Genomic DNA, 25,693 nt, shown 5'->3' with positions numbered 1-25,693 from the left:
CACACAGCTACATCAGATCTCGCCTTGCTAAATGCTGCAGAAACTCCACAATGCACCTGAAACTTGGGCACACCCTGCTGTGGCTATGAGCCAGGCCTGGGTGATCCCATCGTGTCTGGGCTGCACAGGCAGTGTGGCTGCCCATCACACCACTTCTTAGACAAAGCTCTTCCTCCTCATACTCCCTCCATTCCCAGTTTCTGGGCTTGACCCATGACATCAAATGTCACTTCACTGCACATGGGCTCACCTGGTCTCTGTGACAACAGCCTGGTTTCAGCACCCTTCATATAAAAGGACACACGAGCAGGTGGCAGCACCTCCCATTTTTTGGGTTATGAAGAGATTCTTTAGGAAACAACTACACACCAGGGGCTGCTCCAGCACAGGGACAACACCTGCTTCACCGTTAAACTGGCCTGCATTGCCAGCCACATGCCTTTGGGGCTGTCCAAAGGAACAGGGCATACAGCAGCCCAGAGCCTTGTTCAGCATCCCCAGGAAGAGGTGGCAGACATGGTAGGGAATAGGGCTCTAAGACAACAAGCTGCTAATCGAACTGTTATCTCTCCTGAGAAATCGCCCTTGGGAATCGTGGGCTGTGGGAAAAATCTCTACAGCAAGCTGAGTTATGAAGTGTTTTAATCACAGCTTTCTTGCATTGCAGGAATCCTTTAAGCATTTCTTTCTGGCTTTCTCTGACAGCAGGAGCCCTGTGTTAAGCTCTTTGTGCTCTATTCCATACACAGCGTTGAGAGAAAACAGCAAATAGGGAAGAGCACATAATTCCTGGGAGTCCTTTGCACTGAAGTCCAGCACAATGTCCTTTCAAGCAATAGTTTCAACTCTTCCCACAGCCTTTATAGATTGTGTTCTTGCACATTCCAAGCAATTAACCGCCTCATTTGTCCTCTAGTTTGGACACCTCCCTGAAGCATGTAGCATTTCAGGATCTATTACAAAGTGTCCAGAAAAATGCAGGAAAAGTTACATTTTTCATTTTTCTTAACTCAGATGTCACAAAACAGGAGTTTAAAGATATTTTGTTCATTTTCTTTCTCTTTTTTGTAACCACTAAATCTGTATAACAAGCTAGCAAAATCCTGACGGAAATCCTTCTTCAGGGCCCAGAAGCCAGATAAACCAACAAGAACACCACAGAGAAGCCAATGAAATGGACACACGAGGTTTGCTTAGCCCTGTCCAAACACTCAGAAAGATCCAGGCAATACTTGGCAGTGTGGAGCAGGAGAGTTGCCTGAAAACAAGGCACTTCTCTGCACTCATGCTATCTACTGAGATAGAAACAGCAAAGGACTCAACTGACATCAAAGTTACAATCCATGAATCTGAACTTAAATTTCTTCCAGTCTTGGGAGGATTTCCTACTAAATGCCTTCTGAATACAGTTGGGATTGGTAGCATTTGTTAATGAAATGCCAAACACTCCCTTCCAGTCACATCACAGGACAGCTTTCTCCCCAGTGGCTTACTCTGTGGTCATTAGAGTGTGTATGAAGACAGAGGTGTGACTAATTCATCCTCAGGTGTCACCCAAATGGAAAGCCTGGGAGCAAGCGGTGACAATTCATCTCCAGCCCAGCCATCCTAATATTCATAACTACCTGAAAAGGGCACACCACAAGCTCTGAATGATCTTTTTCCTCATTCCTTGCTGAAGAGCCATAATGGCCAGGGAATGAACTTGAACTACTCTCCTCAGAAAAGAGAACATTTGGATCCCAAATGGAAGGAGCAAAGACAGGGAAGGAGTCTAAAGACAGCCACGGTGCCTGTTGCTCTGCTTTCCTCCTCCTCCCCTGAGGGTGCTCTCCAGTGAAGAGCAGTATCCAGTAAATAAAAGCCAGGGCTCAGCACACTGCAATAAGCTGCTCCTCTCTGGAGTTGCCACAGCATTCTCCTTGCAAATATTGTCACTTTACCAGGGTCCTGTACTTCTTTAGGGGTGAACTTCCAAACCATTGTAGCAGAGAATTTCCCCAAAACCTGGCTCGTATTCTCCCATGCTGTGCATGTCTATTCACCCTTGGGGGCAGACGTCTGAATGACCTCCATAGAAATCTCTGCCCTGACTCTATGGTATGGAGTCCACTGAGTAGACCTGGCAGACTTAGCAACAAGAACACGCTTTCCTAAACATACAAAGGGAATTCAAAACTCTCAAAAGCTGTTGTAACAGGCCTGAGGGAGGAAAAAGGGGCAAAAAGCTGGGGAAAATCATCCTTCCCTGTTCTCCCTGGATAGCAACACTGAACACTCATCAAGTGACCCTCATTGCCCTTCATGTTATCATGTCAGGAACTGGCATCCCACAGTACAGCAACAAAACAACCCTGATTGCTCTCCCTGCTCTGAAAAAACTCCCCACCAGGAGCATCTACAGCAATATGTAGAGTTAGGCACCTCACCCACATGAACGGACCGAGCAGCATTGTGACCAGTAGCTCTGTACGAATACAGAAAATGCTTGGATCAAAACTATTTCCAACCCATTCTGGGCAGTTCTGTTGTTATCTCACCCCTTTGTGCCCCACACTGGGGCCTAGTTAAGGTTGTGTAGTTTAGGAATGGTATTCCCCAGTTTAGTGTTCCCACTGAAACTCCAAACCACTCTGCCAATCACCTCCTCCCTTTTCCTCTCTCCCTCTTTTCTGCATCCGGATGGAGAGGAGAACTGGAAGCACAAAATGTAAAGATCACACACTGTTATAAGAACAATTTACTGGAAACAGCAATGAGATAAGAAAAGGAACAGTAATAGCAACCATATTAATTAAGAAAAGGGTACAAAAGACAGAGTGATTCACATGCAAAAATCCTTACCATGGAGGCCAACCCCACTCACGGCCACTCCAACCCTGCCCTTCCTGGTTGGAACAGGACAATATTTCAAACATATCACCACAAAATAATATTGATTATAATAAAGAACCATAATAAACACAAAATAGCTTTTTAGCAATTTTTATTACGGTTTTGGCTAATTGCAGTACATAGAATATAACAGGTTTTTGTACCAAGAACAAGTAATTTTTGCTATCAACTATAAAGGTCTCCAAATTTAAAGTGTTTTTACTCCTAAAATAAAAACCATCACAACACAGTAACAGAAAAAGAACTGTGGCCAGTTCAGCAAGCCACCAAACAGAATCTACCTTTTGTCCCCAAGTCTTTCTGCTGCTCATAGCTTTCTTTTACCAGCAGCTTTTCTGAGAAAAGCAGTCTTGCTTTTCATGCCTTAGCACAAACCCATGAACTTCAAGACCATCCCAAGAAAAGTGAAGGGGAAACAGATCTTCAGAGACATCAGGCACACTATGAACAATTGCCCCAAGGGCTTGGGAAGAAGCAGCAATTAATTACCTGTCTTGAAATGGCTAGTGCCATAAACTTGTTTTTTCCCATTAAATACCAAAACAGTGTACAAAAATATTTCTCCTGCTGAATTTTTAGATCAGTCTTTTTTTGCTTAAGAATCAAATGAAATGCTTTATCCTGATCAAATATTTTAATAGATGTGTAAATATTCCAAAGAATCACACACTGCCTGAAATAATTTCACAGATGGTCACCAAACAGCACTAAACAAACGGACAATCTGCTCTTGTTCCCATGCTAAAAATATAGGAAAAAAAGTAACAACCCAATATACACAGTGAGAGTGACAAGTTCAACCAGGCCCCTGTGCAGACATTTTACATTTCACAGTTTTTCTTCAAGTACAGGCTCATGGAAATAGAAATAAATAAGGTGGTGTGGAGAGTTCTCTGACAGTGCTGCTACATTACTTTGGTCCTATACTTTCTTCTGAAAAAGCAACTCAAGAATTTAGAAGCATATGTTTTTCCATCCAAGTTTTATATGTAAAGATTTGACAAAATGGGACTTAACTCTTCTGTGCATCTCAGCATACAAAAAGGTTCTCATTTTCACTTTTGTCGAGGTTAGGGAAGGTCAAATGAGCCGTGTCAAACTTTGATAGTAATTACTTTTGAAAAGAGAGCTGGAGCTCCCCAGCAAAGGCTACGACACAAGGTTTTACTTCACATTTTCAGAAAGATTCAAACATAAACCAGTAGTTTCAGGCAAGCAAAAATTTCAGTTGATTAACAGGTTTATATTTAATCTAGCCACTGAAGTACCATTGGAATTATACACTAGCTGTAGAAATTCTATTATTTTTTTCAAAGAAACATTAACAAAATTATAAAAGTCACAGCTGCACCTGAGCTCAAAGAGCTGAAAGAAGTTGCAACTCTATCTGTTCATTAGCTGCTCAGATAAGAATGTTTTGTGACAGATCAGATGAAGAAATCTGATTGCTGGCTTTATCAGAAGCAGGAGACAACCCAAGGTGTGTCACTGCTTGCCCTGTCAGCCACCACCAGGGCAGTTGTGTGCTACAGTGTGATTACTTGCTGCAAACACAATACGAGGCATGATCTGCAGCACAAGTCCAGCCAAGATAAGAACAGTCTCCTCTGCTATCAGTATTAAGTGACCTTGGCCTAATAAAAAAATCAGCCGCTCCTGAAGTAATATTGCTGACTCCATCCTGGAGCAAGAAGTTAGAATACTGTTTGCATTGATCCTGTCAGGAACAGATCACTTTTAAAAAGAGAAGCGTGCTAATATATATTTTTATATATTTATATTTTTACTACATATAACAGTTTGCAATGCCCTAAAAACACTATGAAAATACTGATTAGGAATTATAGAATTTCTTACGCCTTTGGATATAGGAAACACCCATGCATAGAAAACTACTCTTTGGAGTTTACCTCATTCAACAAAATCAGCCTTATTCAAGTTTATTTGGCTACAATAATGCCAGAAAATAGCAGGAGTGATTTGTGATGGCCTACAAGAAACTATTCAAAATTAGCTGCAATAGAGCAAGAGATTTTAGGAAAATAATAACCCTCAAGGTTAAATCTAAAGGAAATAACGTCTGTCATGTAACATACAGCGTGCCTCTCACAGAGGCATTTCCTCTTCTTTCTTTCGCTAAGACACAAGGCATGCTTGAATTTTCATTTGATATTTTGCAGAGGCCAAGGAAATCCTCTGCTGTGAGCAGAGACAGAGAAAGGGCTGCTGGTCTCGCACACATATGTAAACACTGCAATATATATAAAAGTAACCTTGCAGGGGTGCAACCTTAGTGAGGTGACTGTTACCTGGCACTGAACAAGGTATCACTGACAGCTGTTTATTTCTAAATGGAATACAAAGTTAAAAGCAGGGAGCTAATAAGGTATATTAAAAAAATATTATCTAATGCTTATCAGGCTAGAAAGCTATCAATTACTATTTTGTATCCCTAATATAATAGGAAATTTAAAATAACCCCTAAGTAAGAAGGACTAAAGAAAACAAAAGTCAAATGTGTATAATATATAAAAATACCAACTGACTACATGTTACGAAATACATCTCACAAGGTGTTACCACAAAATATTCCCACATTAAACTCTACAGCAAGCTCCAGATCACATAGAAGCAAGAGGCATCCTTTCTGCCTCCACCACTGCAATCCAACTCCAGGTCTCCTGTAAGTCAGGGGATAAAGTCATCTAAAAACAAGACAGGAAAATACCATTTCAGATAGCAGTCTTCTCACATTAAGAAACCTGAAAGAACTGCACATATTTTATAAGTCACAAGGAAACAATGAGTTACTTCATCATGAGCTTGAGAAACCTGTTTAAACTATTTCAAAGACTTCTTCCATAATTCTGACCAGTATATATTGTATTGGCTTTCTGGAAAATTTTCATATACACACACACACATACAATACCATACTGTTTACTTTGACTCCAAGCCATTTAACTTTGCAAACAGCAGTTAATCTGTATAAATTAAAAGTAAGACTGAAACCTATAGAAACCCATCTTGCAAACATTTTTCCAAAACTTCTTAATACCAAGCACATTAGAGAGCAGCTAAAGGAGAAGCCCTTTAAGTGGCTATTGAACATCTTACCCAAGACTTTACACATGGTGCCCATGAACTGCACTGCTGTCACCTTCTCCACTTTGCATCTGCATCTGCATCTGTGCCTGCATTCTTGCAATCATCTCCTGCATGCGACGGAGCTGGAAAAGCAGCACAGAAGAATTCTGTACCCTAATCTCACTTCAGAATATAATTTTTCACTGTCACCACCCTATTACTTATTTTTATTGAAGAGGGATCACATATCTGCATTTTCTTTATCTGACACGCAATGATCTCAGGTTATGGCATCTTCTTTTATTGCTCTTCATCCCTGAAGAGGCTGGCATTTACTGACCAAAATAAATAGGCTTTATTGTTGTACTGTGGGATGGGATTTTTAAGCATCCCTAAATGGAAGTCTCTGACGTTAAATGTATAAAAATTATGGTTCTGAAGCACGGAACAAGCATTTACACCTACTAAAGTTTATCAGAAAAAAAAGCAGCTTGTTTATGTCCCTCCAAACTACTCCTGTATCTGTCATCAAAAAAAAAACCGTCAAGATTACTCCCCAACTCCCTTGCTAGCAATGACTAGGTGGAAGCAAGTATTACAGGCAAACCATCCAATGAGACAAAAGCATAATTAAACTTGGCTGAAGCTCAATTTTAGAGTATTGCATTTAAACATATTAAACATTTAAACACAAGGAAAGTATGTAACTCATCTACTAAGATTAATTGAACCATGTTGCACATACATTACTTAAATCCTTTTGTTGCATCCAGCTCTGACAGGTGGCAAGTCAACCTCACTATGGAAATAATTTTGGGTGCCTTTGTGCACTTACACTGTAAACTCAAACTAAACTGTAAAGCTTAACAATAAAGTTAAACCTGTAGAATGTTTACACTATACTTGTTTTACATATTGCTTGAAACAACAACCCTTTTCATTTTCATTCAGTTATATTTTGGGACTTGGGTCCCCACTAAGATCACTGGTAGAAGTCTGAGCATCTGCTTGTGCTAGGGCAGGCTAAGGAGCTCATCTAACTCAGCTCTCTCCCCTGTACAAGCTGTTAGGAAGTGCACGGAAGAGCCTGACAGCCAGGTGCCCACTCCCAGAGCTTATCCACACGTGCTCAAAATCTAGAATCTGTCCCTCTGGAGCTTGCCAAACCAAAAAAATTCTACCTCCGCATTTAGTGAGCACATTCATGGAGAAAGCAAACTCTCCTGTCTCAGCATTTTTTGCCTTACCTGCTCAAAAATACCTTGCTATGTACAAATTCCATGCTAACAAATACCACAATCTTCAGACTATGTTAGAAGTATCTTTTTAAATTGAAATCAGCCATCTATTAATCCCATTAATCTACTACACAAACGACCTCTTGTTTGTGTAGTAGATTCCTATTCATCCTGCCATCTATGATCATGTTAGTCCCTTTCCCTCCAGTCATCTACTTCTCAACAAGGCTGTTAATCTCATCTACCCTATCACAGGACCTGCTTCAGGTCTCCACTTCAGCCTTTCTGCCCACATTTTGCTTTTCATTGCACTTTTTCTAGTCTTGCCTATCTACAACCTTTTTGAGTTAGAGGAACAACAAAAGCGGCATTAGAGCTACGCATTAGGAATTTGTCATAGTGGCAGAATGAGAATTTCTGTTTTGTTTTTTATTTCTGACCCTTTCTACCATCATTCCCTCTTTTGCTGCAGGGCTGAACTGACTTTGTCCCAGTCTGCAGTTGTGAAGTGTAGAACCCTAACTCCCAAGAGGATGGTTCTCCTTGCCCACGCAGTGCGCGTTAATCCATCGCTGATCACTACAGTGGAATCATGTTTTATCAGATTCCATTTGTTCCAAAAAATCCCTATCCTGAGTCTCCTCTCACCTCTTTTCATTCTGTTTTCTTAGTGAAGCTTAAATAACTTTATATTGGCATATAACAGTTTTTCCTTTATGAATTATTAAGATCATATAAATATTTGCTCTAAAGTAGCAACAAAAGAACAAAAATTCCCCCATTATAAGAATATAAAGTTCTGTCATCTTACTTCTGCTTCCTTCTCAAGCAGAATCTGGTCTTTATTTACTTCTTCATCTTCTATTTTCCTAAAATAATATTAATATTGTTAGAACCATTAAATCATTAAGGTTGGAAAAGCCCTCTGAGATTGCTGAGTCCAAGCATTAACCCACCATTGTGTTCACCAGTAAACCACGTCCCCAAGTGCCACATCCACAAGCAGTTTGAACACTTCCAGGGATGGTAGCTCCACCACTGTCCTTGGGCAGCCTGTGCCAGCGCCCAAACACCCTTTCTATGAAGAAATTTCTCCTAATATTCAATCTAAACCTCCCCGGTGCAACTTGAGGCCGTTTCCTGTTGTCCCATCCCTTGTTACTCGGGAGAAGCAATTGACTCCCACGTGGCTTTATTCAAGATTATCTACCACTTTGTTAAAAGCTTTCTCCTACTCCATGTCACGACAGGAAGATCTACTAATGGATCTAATCAAGCAAGTGCCATCAAATATGCAAAGCAAACAAACTGGTGTTTGTTAAAAGGTTAACAGAGAAATAGATTGTAAAAAATCTGCTGTGCCCCAAAGCCTCTGAGATCATTAGTGAGTACAGTCAACAAGCACCTATTGCCAAGCACTCCTGGGAGCAGAAGTGCAAGCTTGAAATACACTCACGTGAAATCTACCCTCACTTATAGTAAACCTGACTATGTCCTAGCACCACCTCAGAAATGTGAAAGCAAAGGTGTATGGGCCACTTAACTAGGCAAGATACAAAAACATGCTTTAGCTTCACATACCCAACTTAACAGCAACTTGAAATCCTCTAAAAATTGGATGACCTTAGGTCACATTACTTCTAAGGCCTTTGTACACACCTGTTGGATAAGAGACGCCAGAACTTGGGAAATTTGGGGACTTTCACCTTGAATTTCAGAAAGCAGGATTTAAAGTCAGGAGAGAAGAGCATTTCATCTTGCCTGTAGGCCAGTGCTACAAGCAGAAACAAACTCTTTTTGCTGAAAACTGACCAGACGTGTGACAAAATCTCTGTCAACAGCAGGATGGGGAAACTTGTGCAAAATGCCCCAAAGCCCCCAAAATGTGCAATTCGGAACCCTCTAGTGGCTGTAAGAAGAGACGCAGCTGAAACACCTAAACCAGGAAACACGTGGTTTCCCACAAGACCTCACCAACTCATCTTTACAGACCCTGCTATTGTACTTAAAAATGGGGTGTTTTGCCCAGTTCTCTTTCCAGGAAAGATGTGCCCTACCCACCCCAGCTCAAAACAGGGTTGACAGCCATTACCCTGTGGCTGCTATGTAGAGAAAATTATGTATGTCATGTTCAATAAAGCACCTCAAAAAAATTCGATCATCTCTTCTAAAGACCCAATCCAAATATTCCGGCTGCTAGTTCTGAAAAAAACTCACACTCTTTTTAACATATCAGCTCTGATCTAATTTTGCAGGTTTTTTAAGACAACATTTATCATAGACATCTGTCCTACTTAGTACCTTCGACATTCCAATCCAACTATGTTCAAGTCTCAGACCAAAGCACAGATGTAACTATTCCCACAATTCCCTAACTCCACAACTGTCACTTCAGATTTACCAAATATTTTTTGTTACACTCTTTGTAAGCTGGTTGACAGAACTTGATGTTGACTGGAGTCACAGAGCTGCCCTTGATCTGCCAAATCCAAATGCAATGCTAGGTGAGACACACGGGGCAAAATATAAATTCAGAAGAGGAGGAAGAAGCAGCATGTAACCATGAGATGACAACCTGCTGCCTCGTTTGAGCCTCTCAGAGCGGAAGTTCTCATAGTGAAGATCCTGGGTCACCTCCTGAAGGTCTTGCATATGGGTGCTGGAGGAAGAAAAGTAATTAAAACATAAAACATCCTTATGTCACATCAGTTTACTTAAGTAACTCTCACATTCAGCGCTGTCTTGGATCAATGGGCTCAGCATGCACACCCAATTAGCATACTAATCTAAAGGCTAATTTCAGTTAAATTGGTGCAATAAAGGACACTGAGAGATCACCTCAGCCCTGAGACTTCCCTGACAGAAGCTGTACTCCTGGGCGAGGCCTCTGATGAATGTGAGCAGGCGAAACAGAGTAGCAAAGACCAGGAAAAAAACCAAGCAGTGGACTTTTCAAGTCTGCTCCTTTGCGATTGTATCTGCTTAAAGATACATTGAAATAAGGACAACTTGTTTTATGTTCCTGGGGATCTGAGTAGCAATACAACGCTAGGTTGGACAAAAGAATTAGACAAAGCATTATTAGTCTGAATCACTAATTCAGATTGGAGAGAACCTATGGGGCCTGTGTGGTCCAATCCCTGACTAGGCCTAGCTCAGCTAGGTAAAGGCTGCTCATGGCCTTCCCCACACAAATTCTGGATGTCTTCAGGGATTACACAACTGCAGCAAACCCCCAATACAGTGCTTGATTATCTTGGTGATTGTTTTCTAAACTACTATTTAATTGGAATTTTCTAACTTACATTAACATGGTCCTCAGCTTCAGGAAGTCATTATGCTCTGGATTCTCCACTTCAACTACACCCCATGGGTAGAGCCGACCTCTAACTTTTTTACCTTTTGCTTCGATGAGTTGATTGGACCCCACTACACAAAATGGAATGCTGGCCTGAAAGCCAAAAGTGCAAAAGTTACTTATAATGAACCAGGACAAACAACTCCAAGAACAACTCTTGTTCTGCCCAGCACTGCATATTATGGTAAAAAGTTCATAACTCTTTGAATTAAAAGGTGTAAAATGAATAAAAGTAATTGCTGCTACCATCTTCCAAGCTAGGGAAGCCTGGGCAGACACACAGTGACTCACTCCAGGTTGCATTGCAGGTCTTGTTCTAAAGCCATCTGAGCAGTCTGAAAAAATACAATATATTATCCACATATAACCTATTAAACCAGTCACACCTTCAGGAGTCTGGTCTGCTCTTTAAAATCTTCATCCTCATCAGATTCAGCATCAGGCAGGTGATAAATCTTGATGCCATGCTCTTCTATTTCATCCAGAATCTGAGATTTGCAATAAAAGAAATTTATATAATATGCATGTAGAATCGGCACTTTAAAATCTTAACATAAAATTACTTAATAGGCAGTCTCTTAAGAAATCTGGATTTATCTTACTGATCCAAATTACTTAACAAGGATTTGGTTTTAAATACCATATTTCTTCATGGTATTCAACAATTACTTGCCACAGACTTTCAGACAAACAACAGTGTTCACAAAACCACAGTCCTTTGTGGAAACTGTGTTTTGTTAAACCTCTGCAATTTTTTTTGTAATAACAAAAGCATTGACTCAGAAGTCATAGTTGCTTTCTACAGCTTAACCTCCTTGCTCTTACCTCTGAATTACAACTTGGGAGGTAGGGGTGGGAGTGTTTGAAAAACTGAGATATACACACAACAAATACTTTTTTCTTCATGACTGCCAGTAACGGCATCTACAGCAGGAATCCATTTGCCATAGACCCCAAATTTTGCTCTTTAAAAAAAGAATAATCCTTATTTCTGCAGAATTCTAGCACAGTAAACGTACCTACTAAAATATACTATATAAAAAGTCTCTATTTTTATTCCAGATTGGGTAAGATAGCTATAAGGATTTTCAGAATAACTGACAAAAAATCATAAAGTTTTCAATGCAAGAGCTAAGACTGCAGCATGCCTTTGAGAAGTTAATCCTAATGCTTCTTTCTAAACTTCATAGCTGCTATTAGTGTGTAATGGTTTGCTGAATTCCACCTCCTCCCAGCAAATACATCATCAAGTCCTGCAAGACTGAATGTGTCAAGAGGTCCTGCCTCTGGAAGAAAGAATTGGAATGCTTTAGAAGGAGTGACATAGGGGAAGAAAAACAACCCCAAAATCAGAAACATCACTGAAAATACCATTTTTTAACCATCAGAATTCTGACTGGGTAAAAGAAAAAAATATATAATACATATGCACATTCCATATGCAGATACTATCTCTGCTTTGGGACTGATTAAACAGGTAACAGACCAATTACCATCAGCAAATGTATTTAAATATTTTTCCAAAGTTTCAAAATTCACTCAATCTAATTGTAAATGTAGCCAGTCTGCCATTTTGCAAACAGCATTCTAAGGACAATTTCTCAGTTAAATACGTAATAAAATAATTTACAAGATACCAAACTACATATTAAATGATGCTACACTGTGCATGAGATTATATTTTCCTCAGCTAGGACAGAGTAAGGTTAATGAGAACACTCCTCTCTTCAGCCACCATACTGCTACAACCAAAGCACAACACATTTCTGCAAGCCAGAAGAACACTCACCCTTTTCTTTAGTCTCTCTCGCTCTTTCAGAGAAAGTGTGTCAGCTTTTGCAATCACTGGTACAATATTTACTTTGTTGTGTATGGCCTTCATAAACTCAACATCCAGAGGCTTAAGGCTAAAATTAAAACATGGAAAAATTTTATTTATTTTTACTGTAAATTACCAATTTATGTTCACTCCAGCATAAATATCTCTCTTTACACAGAGAGAAAGAACACAGCCAATTAATGTCAGCAGTTATAGCACTTGCTTAAGTACTGGCAACCCGATTCTGAAAATTTAAGTCAACAGGCACAAACCAACTCTCTAAAATAAAACAATGAAAAAAAAAAAAGACAGAGAAACACCTACCCATGACCAAATGGTGAAATGAAATAGAAACAGCAATGAACTCGATTATCTATGATATGCCTTCTGTTCAATCCACTCTCATCATGCAGGTATCGCTCAAACTGCTCATCAATGTAAGAGATTATGGTCTTAAAACTGTAAAACAAGCATGGATTTGAGAAATCACCAAATGGTCCACAACTTTAGGACTCTTTCAAAGGTAATATTAAACCACTGAGATACCCTGCTGATGAACCAATCTTCTGATGGACAAAAATTCATTTACTGATTCTATAGAACAGGGAAAATAGAAGAGCACGTATCTCAAAATTTTATTTGAATTCTAGAATAAAAAGCTACTATGCCTATTAGATATATATATAGTAAGATAAAATATATATAACCCAACCTCAGTTCTACAACAAATTTCTCTTGGGTTAGTGTTTATATCTTGATTAACATTAACCACACATTTTCAAGATATTTTAAGGTTCTTGTTCCAAACTGATTTAAAATCATAAATGGTTGGCATTGGAAGGGACCTTTAAAGATCGCCTAGTTCCAAGCTACTGTCATGGGCAGGGACACCTTCCATTAGTGCAGGGTGCTGTAAATCTTGTCCAACCTGGCCTTGAACACTTCCAGGGATGGGACAGCCACAGCTGCTCTGGGCAACCTGTGCCAGTGTCTTAACACCATCACTGTAAAAAGGTCTCTGCTACATCCAACCTAAATACACTGTCAGTTTCAAACCATTGCCCCTTGCTCTGCTACTACAGGCCCTGTTATTAAGTCTCTCTCCATGTTTCCTGTGAGACACTTCGATAAATTTCAAGGCATCAGTAAGGTCTCCCTGGAGTCTTCTCTTCTCCAGATGGAGCCCAAATTCTCCCAGCCTCTCTTTACTGCTGTTCTAGCCCTTGAATCATTTTCGTGGTCCTCCTCTGCACCTGCTCCAGTAGGTCCATGTCTGTCTTGTGCTAGAGCCCCAGAGCTGGGTGCAAGTCTCACAGGAGCACAGTAGTGGGGCAGAACTCCCTCCCTCAACCTGCTGGCCACACTGCTTTTGATGCAGCCCAGGATATTAATGGCTCTCAGGGACTGCCTGCTTATATCCAACTTTCTGTCCACTAGTGTCCTGGTTCTGGCCCAGATCAGCAGGAGGGGGCAACTCCAGAGAGGAGCAACTTATTGCAGTGTGCTGAGCCCTGGCTTTTATTTACTGGACACTGCTTGTCACTAGAGAGCACCCTCAGGGGAGAAGGAGGAAAGCAGAGCAACAGGCACTGTGGCCTTTCCAGCTGCAGCTGAACCACTGCAACAACCTGTGCCACGAACAGTTGCCCCTACACAGAAGAAGAAATCCAAGACCAAATCAGTTTGCTTAGTGAAAGATGAAGAGGAAGCAGGGCCCTCACAGCAGGAGGAAGAGACAGGGCCAGAGATAATCACCCGACTGCTATCCCTAGTGAGCTGTGAGATACATGAAAAGATTTCAGCTGCCATCTGGGGGAGCCCCTGGCAACCCAGCTGCACCGGTACTGGGATACCACAGCCCACGCTATGGAACCAGATGGTAGGGAAGCCAAGCAACTGGGATCCCTGGCCTGGGATGTGCGCATTGACAAGGGGATTGGGAAGAGGACAGAAACTCTCAGCTCTGGTGGCGACTCCTGTCAAGTGTGAGGGAAAGGTAGTCTCTCAAGGATGATCTAATAATGTGACTAGGCAGGTGGAAGGCCATGGAGGAAGGTATCCAGTACCTGAGAGAATTAGCTGTGCTGGAGGCAATCTATAGGGGTCCAAATAATGATCAGTGCCCTGTAGATCCAGATGAGGTCCACTGTACACAATCCACATGGCAGAAGTTTGTACGGAGCACACCATTGTTGTATGCCAACTCATTTGTGTTGTTGTCAATGAAAGGAGAGCAAACAGTGCTTCAAGTGACCTAACTCTGGCAGTAATATCATCTTTTTTCTTCCCTACCAACCTGCACTTCAGCTGCGGAAAGACTGTCCAAGATTAAGAGCAGATTTGAAGAACTCGAGCAAACTAGAGGAAATGTTCCATACCCCACCAGTATGGGCCAGAGCCTCTGCTACTGGGAGCAAACACTGCCCTCCTCAAGAGGCACGATATACACCAAGATGTAACCTGTGGTTTTACCCACATGACCACAGAGAGGACATGAGGAAGTGGGATGAAAAACCCACCACTGCCTCAGCAGCATGGGTGCAGGAGTTGAGAGGAAGTACAACCACCACAGGAAATTCTTCAAGGATAAACACAGCTCCAGTTTCCAGCGGGCATGTCCTCAGACAGAATAGAAGGGCTGATGTTACTTCTGATCCTCTTGGATGGGACCTACCATGAGGGGACTTCCAGGTCATATTTACAAGAAGCTAGCAATGAGTACCACAACCAGAACCAACCTCCAGCCAGGTGGAGGAAAGAGACAATCCCTATTAGGCTGTGTTGATCCAATGGCTTGGCAGAGCAGAACAAGTGTACCCTGATGCCATTGAGATACAAAGGGGAAGAATTTATTTCTGGGAAGACGGGGAATCCCAACAGCTGATTGCACTGGAAGCTGAAGTACATCTGGAACTGACTGCCTCAGGGTGGAAGTACAGCCTACCATTTGCCATGGACTGATCCAGACTGCACTGGAAAAGTGCAAGGCTTCAGAACACTTGCAATACATTGATTACATCACTGTGTGGAGAAACACGGCAAATGAAGTTGTTGAAAAAGGGGAGAAGATAATCCAGCTCTTCCTGAAGGTTGGTTTTGCCGTAAAACAAAGTAAGGTCAAGGTACCTGTCCAGGAAGTCCAGTTTTTAGGAGTAAAATGGCAAGATAGGCACCATCAGACTCCAACAGATGTGGTCAACCAAACAGCAGCTCTGTCCCCAGTGACCAGCAAGAAGGAAGCTCAGGCTTTCCCAGGTGCTGTGGGTTTTTGTAAGCAGCATATCCAGAGTACAGTCAGACTGTAAGGCATCTCTATCATGTGACCCAGAAGAAGAATGATTTCAAGTGGGGCCCTGAACAACAACAAGCTTTTGAACAAATTAAACAGGAGATTGTTCATGCAGTAGCCCTTGGGCTCACCAGGACAGGACATGTGGTCTTGAACCAGAATTTCACTTTATTGGGAAGCACTTAATTTCCAAAGTTCTGGGGAAAGCCAGAGGTTACCTTGAGGTTCACGGGCTTGAGAGATGTGGGAAAAGGGATTACCATTGAAAACCGATTGCCCTTGATCTCAAGATTACTTCTCAGTATTTACTATAATGTAAATTTGTAAAAAAAAACCAAAAAAACAACCAAACAATCAAAATCTAAGATGGTGAAAAGCACTAAAAAATTAGGCACAGAATCTGAGAATGCTCAAGTGAATGTAGACAAGATCTAAGGGTGGATTTTTGCTTGCACTGAAGAGTAGGTGATTTACTTTCTTAAAGTATTATTGAGAGTCAAGGTCACAGTTCACTTAAAGCTCTTTCAAGCAAAATGAAAGTTAACAAAGAAAAAAAAAAAGTGCCACAAAATTTATTTCAAGTTGTGTCGAAGTCATTGATGCCTCTTTATATGTATCAGAATTAATTCATAACACTGAAATTAAGCTTCCTCAAAATTAGAAATCAAAAAATCCCACCTCAAATTCAGCATTTCACAGACACACACCATGCTTCCACCCCCCAGGACAGATAAGAAATCTATGTCCGTCTCCATAGATAGATCAAGATACATTCTCTGTGCACGTACCAGTCCCGACAATTGATAGCATCCCCATATCCTGGTGTATCTACAACTGTCAGCCGCAGTTTCACACCCCTCTCTTCAATTTCAACTGTTGAGGCTTCAATCTGCACAGTGCGTTCAATCTTATCTGAAAGACAACAAACTCCATCTTTCAGAATCAAATTTGTAAGACCGTGTCATTTTGAGATAAGCTCCAAAGATTAATTGGCAGATAAAACCACATAAATATTATTCTATCGATTACATTTTAAGGCCTGATAACAGAAGGATTCAGTACATAAATTCTTTAGATGTTATTAGAGGACTATATGAGATTTCATACTTTTCTTAAAAATAATGTAGAAATTAAGGCAAAAGGGACTGAGATAAAACCATAGGTAATTGGAGAACAATACAAAATTATACATAATGGATTTTTTTCCGAAGGCTGGAAGTTATATGTAATCATCAGCTAACATGATAAAACCCTTAAAGCAAGTCACTCAACAGGTAGCAAAAAGGGAAAAATTGCATCTTTTATTTTATTACAATATCCTCTTTTGTTGGATTATTGCATGCCTTGATTAACAGAATAAAAATAGGACAAGGGAATGAAGAAGAACAGGAAGTGAAGCCCTCATTCACTAAATATCCATCCAAAGCAAAGGAATTAAGGTGCAAGCAGGTATAAACAATTCATATGTTTACAATTGCAACAGATTAAAAACTAAATAAATTCTCTGATTGTTTTAGTTGATTGTTTCTCTTACTGTGGCACAATGACTATTTTTAAGCAAAAGAAGGGATCAAATTTCTAGATGCTAATACAAATACACCCAAGGACTAAATAACAAAGACCCGATAGACATCCCAGCTGCAGAGGAAAATGGTTTTATCAAACAGCTCAAGTGTCAGGAAATACATTAGAAACTCTTACAGCTAGAAATCACTGCTGGCTGCTACCAAAACTCAAAGATAAAAGCACTCAACTCCAAAAACCATTGAGCAAAGATGTATTTACCAGCAGCTCCTGGGATTATCCTTTCTGGGTAGAGATCTGTCAAGAAGAGGCTGTTTATTAATGTAGATTTCCCCAATCCAGATTCACCTGTGATTCAATATAAAGATAAATTCAACATATTTACATAAATAATTTCAACAGTATCTGGACAGTATTATCTGACTATACATTTTTTCATATTTCTTTCAAATTAAAAATTTACAACTTATAATTTTGGATTAACAAAGTTTGCACAAAAGGGTTGAATAACAATTTTTACATCTTGGCTTTATAATGCACTTTCCCAGAGCTTTCACTGATGATTTGTAATTAATTCTGCTAGTCAAGCAGAGTTGGGATCCATTTAGACCTAAGATTTCCCATTTCATGTCTCCTGATTTTTTAAGACATGCTTTTCTTTTATCACTCCAGAATGTGAAATATCATACCCAGTGAGAAGCTATATCCTCTCAAGGCTACATCATCCATTTAAACAATGAAAAATGCATTGCTGAACTTCTGCACAGCCAGGCATCATAAAGTGGGATTTATTTCTGCTTTTTATGACAATATGGCAAACAAGAACTAAAAGCAAGAGGAATATGGCCACTGAGTAATTTTTTTTATACTGATGAACTTGGGGATTACCAATTTGTACTGTAAATATATTTTTGTTCTAGAGATAAAGACGGCCATGAGGAAAGTTCAGAGGATAACAAACTAGTTAAAGATCAAGATTTTAATCAGAAAAAATGTTCATAGCATAAGAAAGAGCAGCAACTTGTAATGCTCAGTACTTGAATTCACTGAGGAGATCTTTTTCTAGAATTTTAGTTCTATTTCAGGTGTTGATAGAATTAAACTTAAAAAATTAGATGTTAAAAAATGATGGGCCACAGAATCCCTGAGTAACACAGACTGTTCTGCAATATGAATCTGACAAAAATATCTGAACAAAAGAAAAAAAAGATGAAAATTGTTTTTAAATAAGTAGGGGCTGCCAGTTTTTAATGCCTTATAGAATGCAGCTTTCTAGGTCAGATTGTGCCAGTGCAGCCTTCACCAGTGAAGGTGACACGCACCCAGAGTAACTCAACAGTCACATGGAGTCATTTTGGCAAAACCAAAAAAAGTATGATTTCATCCAGTGCCACATTCCATAGTTCCAGTATGGGTAAATATTACACATAAACAAAATCAGTTTTCATAGTCACTGACGACAATGATACTGGCTACAGTAGTTTAGTGACTCTTAACTGAAATAACTATTTAGATGAAGTCATAGCTAAATAATGAGAATGAACATAAAATTGTTAATAAATACAAGTGATCGGGATTTCTTTGGGAGCAACACAGCCAAGCAGCCAAATTCTTATAAACTCCAGCTCATATTTTCAGATACCACAGTAAACAATACCAGGGAAAAAAAACATAACCAAAAGCAAGGTGGAAAAGCAACATCATTGATTAGGATTCTGTCAGCACAGGCAGCTTTTAAAGTATTACCCTGCTCACGAATGAAGAAGGATGGCAACTTAATGAAGAATGATAGTTCGAAACAGGCACTGTGACACAGTCCACAAGGGAACATACTTAAACTCCATGCATATTTGAAGAGAAAGAATTCACATTCCAAACTGTTGAAATAATCAAAAATTTAAAGCATGGTTTATTTTATCTTACATCAGCTGCCTCCCTCTGCTAGTGTATCTTAAAATACCATTCCAAACTTTCAATGGAATTATTTTTTTTCCGAGTTCTCTTCCTGCAGTTTTCATTTGTCCCTTAAAACAGTGGCAGGCAACAACCGTAAAGTTCCACTTTACTCCAACATGGGTGGATTAAACCCCTTTCTGTTACTCTTACACCGTGTCATTTCCCCTCTCTATTCTATTTCTATTTTACAAGAGGCTAGAAACAACTGTTGGTCTACATAATTTTGCACTGCTTTCTTCCAGAACTGTTTTACATGGCACTGTTTGCAATTAGAATTCAAAGAGATCTGAAAGTTAAGTTTAGCTACAGCAGAGAAAGCCCATCTCTTCTTTCTCCAAGCTATTCCCACTTTTAGGATCACTGAACAGTAAATTCTGAAGAGTTACAGTAGATAGCATAATTTAAAGCAGCTACTTATAGTTTGGCTTGACTCTTATATTTTATAAGATATCCTTTATGGTATCATCCAAATCAAGTCTAATGAAAGATACAGTAAACAACTACAATAAAATTCTAGGAAGACAAACATAAGGGCAAACTCTGTACAACACTGAAGAACAAAACTCAGAAGCAGGACAAAAGCAGTGCTAGGGCTGTCATTTGGCAAAACTAATGAAAGGTTTGAGGATAGACTCTCTCTGTAACTACTAAAATCAAAAACAATTAAGTTAAACACCTCCTATCATGCACTGTGTGTCACCTCTCCTGCTCGTTCCCACTGTGATCTCTCTTGGGCAAATCCAACACACAAATGGGATTTATTTCTTGTGGTGCCAGGTAATAAAGAGCCTAATTCTATCAGGGTACTTCTTGTGAAAGCAAGAATTACAGAGTTCAAACACCAAAACTCACAAGTTATGGCTCACAAACAGAGAAACAGAGAAGACACCCAAGCCTGATTTGGGAGTCTACTTAACCTTCAAGAACATCAACCGATTTCTCAAAGGATCAAGGTATTTCTTCTGCAGACACTAGATTTTTCTTTCCATTCCAGATACCAACACAGATTCCCAATGAATTATCAAATAGAACAACACTTTAGATTACAACTGCTAACATAAAATCATGATCAATGTAAAAAGTAACAGCTCACACGAAAACCAACTGGTCCAATGCTCAGTCTTTCTCACTCTTTCACGAGAGCATTTGGAAGGGTTGAAAAGACTAGAGTTCAGATTGTTTTGAACTACAGAAGCATAAACAACATCTTAAATAGAATGGTCTCCTTAATCCTAGTCTCTTAATCAAAACATGCAAGTGAACCAAGATTGTATTCAAATGCAAAACTAGTTTAAAACTACATTTTAAATGGAATGCTGGAATACTGTAAGGGGAGAAGGAAGGAAGAAATGATTGATGGAGTGCACAATAAAATTTCTTCACCCACAAACTTATTAATGTATTCAAGCATGGTTTGAAATGTGGTAAACAACTGCTGCAAGAATCAATAAAATAGAAAAGAAAGCTAAATGCTGCAGTACAGGAAAGTTTCTGATGCCAGCTGGAGCCTTACAATAGTGGAAGTAACATTCACTTTAACATCAAATTCCCTGTGAACAAGCACTAATTGTGAGAAAAACTATAAAACGCTTCCTTACCAACCACCATAAGAGTAAATTCAAACCCCTTTTTCACAGACTTTCGGTGAACCTGATTGGGAAGGTTTGCGAATCCAACATAGCCGGGAGTTTCTGGATTGGTAAATTGAGCAGGCTGTTGCTAAAAATGAAATTTAAAAAAATAAAATAAGACAGTAATAAACAACCACTCAAGACTTACTAGTCTGTAGAACTGCTTTCCTCACTTATCTCAAAAGGTTTGAAGCTACATGACATACAGAGAGGAAACTACTCAGAGGTTCCTACTACTCGACAGTTTCACAAAGAAGTGCAAAACAACTACATTGACCTAGAGCTTAAAAAAAAAAAAAACTTCACTTGTTCAGCTCTCCAGCCAAGATCACCTCAAGTAAAACAGATAAAACAGAAACAAAATCCCAAATAATTATTTATTGAAGTATGACAAAGTATGAAGTGTGGTCACTAATCACACACTTTTTGAACAGTCTTCACACACAGTTAAAATGAAACAGTTTTCTGTGGACTTGAATAAAAAGATGACCGTTTCTGATCCGTTTTTAGCACATCCAAAGGAAAACCCTGAGCAACTTGTGAAGTGACAGCCGTCTGCTGGAAGTGCTCCTCAGAGAGCTCTCTCAAAGTGTGGGGAAGGGGAATTTACACAGTAGCGTTTTGAATGCTCACTGCTACAGATGTGGCAGAGAAATCTTTACATCTCTTATTTCCTTCCTCAAACACATTACTCAAGCACCCTTTATCATTCATTTCACCCTAATAAGCCAAGATGGATATTTTATCTATCATATCAAATGCTGGGGGCCAAGAATTAGATGAATCCCAGCATGACAATAGTATTTTAGGTTACAATATTTTAAATGAAGGATTTTATTGGAAAACCAGTTGATTCTATTAGCAAAGAAAGAAATTATATCTAAACCATCATTTTCTTAAATGTGTCCTGCTCAAAACGAAGTTGAAGAAAGGAAGTTTCAACGAAGATGCACCAGGGAGCTTGCATACAACTCTGACTAAAATCCTTCCAAGAGTATTAGTTAACTGCAGAGATTTATACTTGCATGAAACTACTTTAATATATGTTTTACATCACTCATCTTTCAATATCATGTCTCCTATAGACAGTAAATTTAGAATACCTTTCATCATCAAACAGATGCAAGTTGCACAATTTGTCATTGAAGATTAGTATTTAAAAACAAAAAATAGGTTTCACATTGTTACATTGGAAGACAGAAATATTATTCTTACCTTGGACATTTTTAGGGAAGGGCAGGAAAAAATCTGAAAAAATAATAATGTTTTTCAGCTTCTTAAAAATTGTATGAGAGAAAAACTCACCCACAAACCAATGTAATATCCACTGTTGCACACTAAATTGAAAAAGGAGCATCCCTGACTGGATGTCCAGATTCTGATACAGTGTCCACTTCTTCACAGAGCACAAGCATTTGACTCTCCTGTACTAACAACAGGCAGAATTTTCAGCTACCATTGCTCCTATAAACACAGTCAGACAATAAATTCAAGCAACATGAATGTGGGGTGCTGAAGGCATCAGGTGTGTGACAAACTGTTCTGAAGCCTTGAAAGTCCACATCCTTTCCGGAAACTAACCAAACCAAACACCCTGCTAAAAGACACCTTGCTCTTTACAGGAAACGGTTTCTTCAAAGCGAAAAAAACCCCCAAACTCAGTTATTATTTTTCTTTTCAATCCTCTTTCTCTTCAGCATTTTCCATCATGCTCGAGTGTTTTGTAAAGAGCTAACAGCTTCAAAACGAAACTTTTTCTCCTCCTCTTTTATCTAGATGCTTGCAAACTCAGTCATTCTACCTTCTGTCGCCAATATAAAATTTTCACGTGTAGCTGCATGTGAAATATAAAACATGCCAGGGACACACACACACAAAAAAAGTAAAGATTTCTTATCTAACACTTCTATGCAAAAAGGTCTCTTAACAAAGACTCACCAACCACTAACTTGCATGATTTCAAGAGATCATGTGATTTACCGTGGCAAAATAAAAATGTCAGCATATGCTGTATCTGCAAGCGATGAGAGCTCAATTCCCCTTTCTAGTCCCTCCCCTGGCTTACCCTCTTACCACAGGGTATCTGTTCCCAATCCCAAAGCCCACACTCACCTCTTATCAAGCTCACTCACACTTCAATTCTATGGATTTGAAATTAGCATTGATTCCTTTCCATCTTCCAAGCAGATTTTTGTCAGCAAGTTCAGCTTCGTGTGAAATTACACCAAACTGCTTCAGTCTGTTTCTCCCAGCAAAGAGACATCTTGGAATCAAAACAAACTGTCCAGTGTTAGATAGCAGAAGCCCAACTTTTTGTGTCAGGCACAAGGTAAAGTTGTTTCAATGTGGGGACGATTTCGAGGATTTTCTTCTCAAAGCTACCATATAGGTGTATGTTTACACAATTGCAACCTCATTTGGGTTTGATGGGAGGCCCAGACTGAAGAAGTTAAACATTGAAGCAATCTGGTGTCCCTTCTCATGAAGCCGAAGTTGCTAACAAAAATCCGGCACCCTGGTTACTCACACAAAATAAAAACTGGATAACATGGTTCTCAAGGGAAATTTCAAGATAAAAATAAATTCTAGTATCTGCAACATCTGCATTTCAGTCCATAAAACGATCTATGACCTGTGATGTATTCAACTAGTGAAGAGGTTATCCGTGAGCCTTTTATCATGTAAGATTGCTCTGATAGCAACTCTTCCTTCCAAGAGTGTTTCCTGCCAGTGATGTCATTGATTCCCGCTTAAGCATTCTCCATGAGAGGTTTTCAATGCCAAATAAAACTAGATCCTGCTGGAACACAGAGGAACATTCTTTTAATTTGTGAGACTTGTCTGTCACCCAACCATTTCTCAGAGGCAGGCTAAAAGCAGAGGAAAGTTTCTCACAGCTGCTAAGAAACGAAGCAGCGAGCAGAGTTATGCAGACGGCTACAGCTGCACTATATTTTAACAAACGGACCAAGCACAGGAATCTTTCACGAATGATCGTTCCCACAGCGTTCCCATCAGGTCTGAGCTCTCCGTCACAGGCAGGAGCACACCCGAACCCGAAGGCCAAGGCCCTGCTCGACCGCAGCCCGAGCCCAGGGGGTGGCTCGGGGGGCTTAGGGTTGAGGTCGGGGTTAGGGGCTTAGGGTTCGGGTGCCTCGAAGCAGCCCGGATTTTCCTCAGGAGATGGTCAGTCACATTCTTCACCCTCCGGTTTCAACAGCGCGGCTGGAGTTTTCTACGAGACCGTGTTCAGAAGCGACAGCCTTACACGCTGTGGGAGAGGCCCCGCTCCTCCGCGGCCCCCGCTCGAGGGTCCCACGGCGGCCCATACAACCACTAGGTCCCGCGCTGGGCGGTGCCTCACCGGGGACCCCGGCACCGCCCGCAGCGCCCATCGTCCCGCTCCCTCCTCACCAGCATCACCCAACCTCAACCAAACCCCTCAGGTTCGGGGCTTCGCCTGCGCGGCTGAAAAGGCGAGACCCTTCCCCAGCGCTCCTCCCCGCCGCCTCCCCTTATCCCCGCTCCCTTTGCCGCCGCGCAGAGGGACCCCGAGCTCCCTCGAGGCAGGGCAGGGCCCCTCACCTCAGCGCAGCTCAGCTCGCGCCTCCCTCAGCCGCCAGCTCCGAGCTCCGCTCCCGCGCGCGCACGGCCGGAGGAGGGGGCGGGGCCGCCCCGCCCCAGGCCCCGCCCCCGGGCCGCGCCGGGCTCCGCGCGCAGGCGCGCGCCCCATCCCCATAGCAACCCGCTGGGACGGGGCGGGGCCGCCCGCATGCTGTAGGTCACGCACATCCCCTCTGCTGCACCAAGATGGCGGCCGGGCCGGCGGCCTCGTACCCAGCATAGGCTTCGCTGCGGGCCGACTAGAGGTAATGCCGGCCCCGGCGCGGGAGGGCGGGGGCGGGAGCGCCTCAGGTGAGCGGGGGGAAGGCGCGGGCCCGGCGCCGCGGCCGGGCGCGTTCCGTCGCCCGCAGCAAGATGGCGGCAGCGGCGAGAAGGGCAGCGGGCGGGATGTGCAGCGAGCGCCCGGCCCCGCTCTATGGTCGCGGCCGCTGCCATTGGCGCAGCGCGGGCCACGTGCCGCCGGCGCACCCCGCACCGGGCCGGGGCGCGGGGGCTGCCCCAGGGCCCCGCTCCGCCGCCCGAGGCCCCGCTCCGCCGCCAGCGCCGCCTTGGCGGCGGGGAGCGCTCCGGGGCCACCCAGGAGCAGATAAAAGCCATGAGTCATGTCCCGCTTCCTTCCCCTGCGGCGGATCGGCCGGGGCTGGGCCCTCGCCCCCGCTGAGGGGATGCGGCTGAGGAAGCTGGTCGCTTTCCCCTTTCCTTCGGCTGGTGGTGGGGCCCGCCCTGTGTCCCCGGGCCCGGACTGCTGCGGGCTCTCGAAGTGCCGTAGTCTCCATTCCCACTGTTCCTGGTCCCAAAAGCTGAGGCTGCGCCCTGGGCCGCGGTGGGGGAGGGTTTTGGCCTCACCTGTGGCACTGTAGGTAGTGTCAGCCGCCTCTGTGCATGATGTGTGAGGAAATTCAGCCTCTGCTGGCCTGCTCTCTATGTCTGCAGTGTGGTTTTATTTCGGGTTATTTATAGACCAGGATGATCCAGCAATCCAGCAGCCCTGAAGAGGGTTAAGCACAGGGCGCTGATGATTCTTGAGCTATAGCTGAAGTGACACATGATAAGTAGCACTTCCCATGATGGCTTTCCCCAAACGGTAGGAACAGTTTCCTACCTGGCAAGAGTAATTTCTTCCACTGAAAGACAAGAAGCAAGAGAGGAGATTGTGCTGGGAATGTTGGTAATGTAGAGATCAGTTAACTTGTAAGATGAGGTAAGGGCCTTGAATTCACTAAGTTTAGAATTTAAACATTCTCAGCTCCATATCTGGGAAGGGAAGATTGG

At 41.7% G+C, this 25,693-nt stretch overlaps 2 protein-coding genes across 3 annotated transcripts in view; one reads left to right on the top strand and one right to left on the bottom strand.

The window, feature by feature from the left end:
* Nucleotides 1–2,969: 2,969 nt before the first annotated feature.
* Nucleotides 2,970–25,335, bottom strand: SEPTIN2 (septin 2). Of its 2 annotated transcripts, none has more exons than XM_032118881.1 (13): nt 25,268–25,335; nt 22,013–22,045; nt 20,765–20,885; nt 17,472–17,558; nt 16,475–16,598; nt 12,722–12,856; nt 12,368–12,485; nt 10,965–11,066; nt 10,526–10,671; nt 9,796–9,879; nt 8,032–8,089; nt 6,013–6,125; nt 2,970–5,600 (listed from the first exon to the last, which is right to left on the bottom strand). In XM_032118881.1, exons 2-12 carry the CDS (start codon nt 22,019–22,021, stop codon nt 6,021–6,023), a joined length of 1,089 nt encoding a protein of 362 aa, XP_031974772.1. In that variant the 5' UTR covers nt 22,022–22,045; nt 25,268–25,335; the 3' UTR covers nt 2,970–5,600; nt 6,013–6,020. The 2 variants fall into 2 exon arrangements, with proteins under 2 accessions (XP_031974772.1, XP_031974771.1); XM_032118880.1 differs by lacking the exon at nt 25,268–25,335 and adding an exon at nt 24,383–24,476.
* Nucleotides 24,559–25,693, top strand: part of HDLBP (high density lipoprotein binding protein) — a 39,271-nt gene continuing 38,136 nt past the window's right edge. The window contains exon 1 of the mRNA XM_032118875.1: nt 24,559–24,666. The gene's annotated coding sequence lies outside the window, so the exon portion shown is untranslated. The remainder of the gene's footprint in view (nt 24,667–25,693) is intronic.

This window comes from Corvus moneduloides, chromosome 10 (genome assembly GCF_009650955.1).
Source record: "Corvus moneduloides isolate bCorMon1 chromosome 10, bCorMon1.pri, whole genome shotgun sequence".
NCBI lineage: Eukaryota > Metazoa > Chordata > Aves > Passeriformes > Corvidae > Corvus > Corvus moneduloides.
The sequence above is the reverse complement of the archived record's forward strand: the minus strand, read 5'-3'. Positions and strand labels throughout refer to the sequence as shown.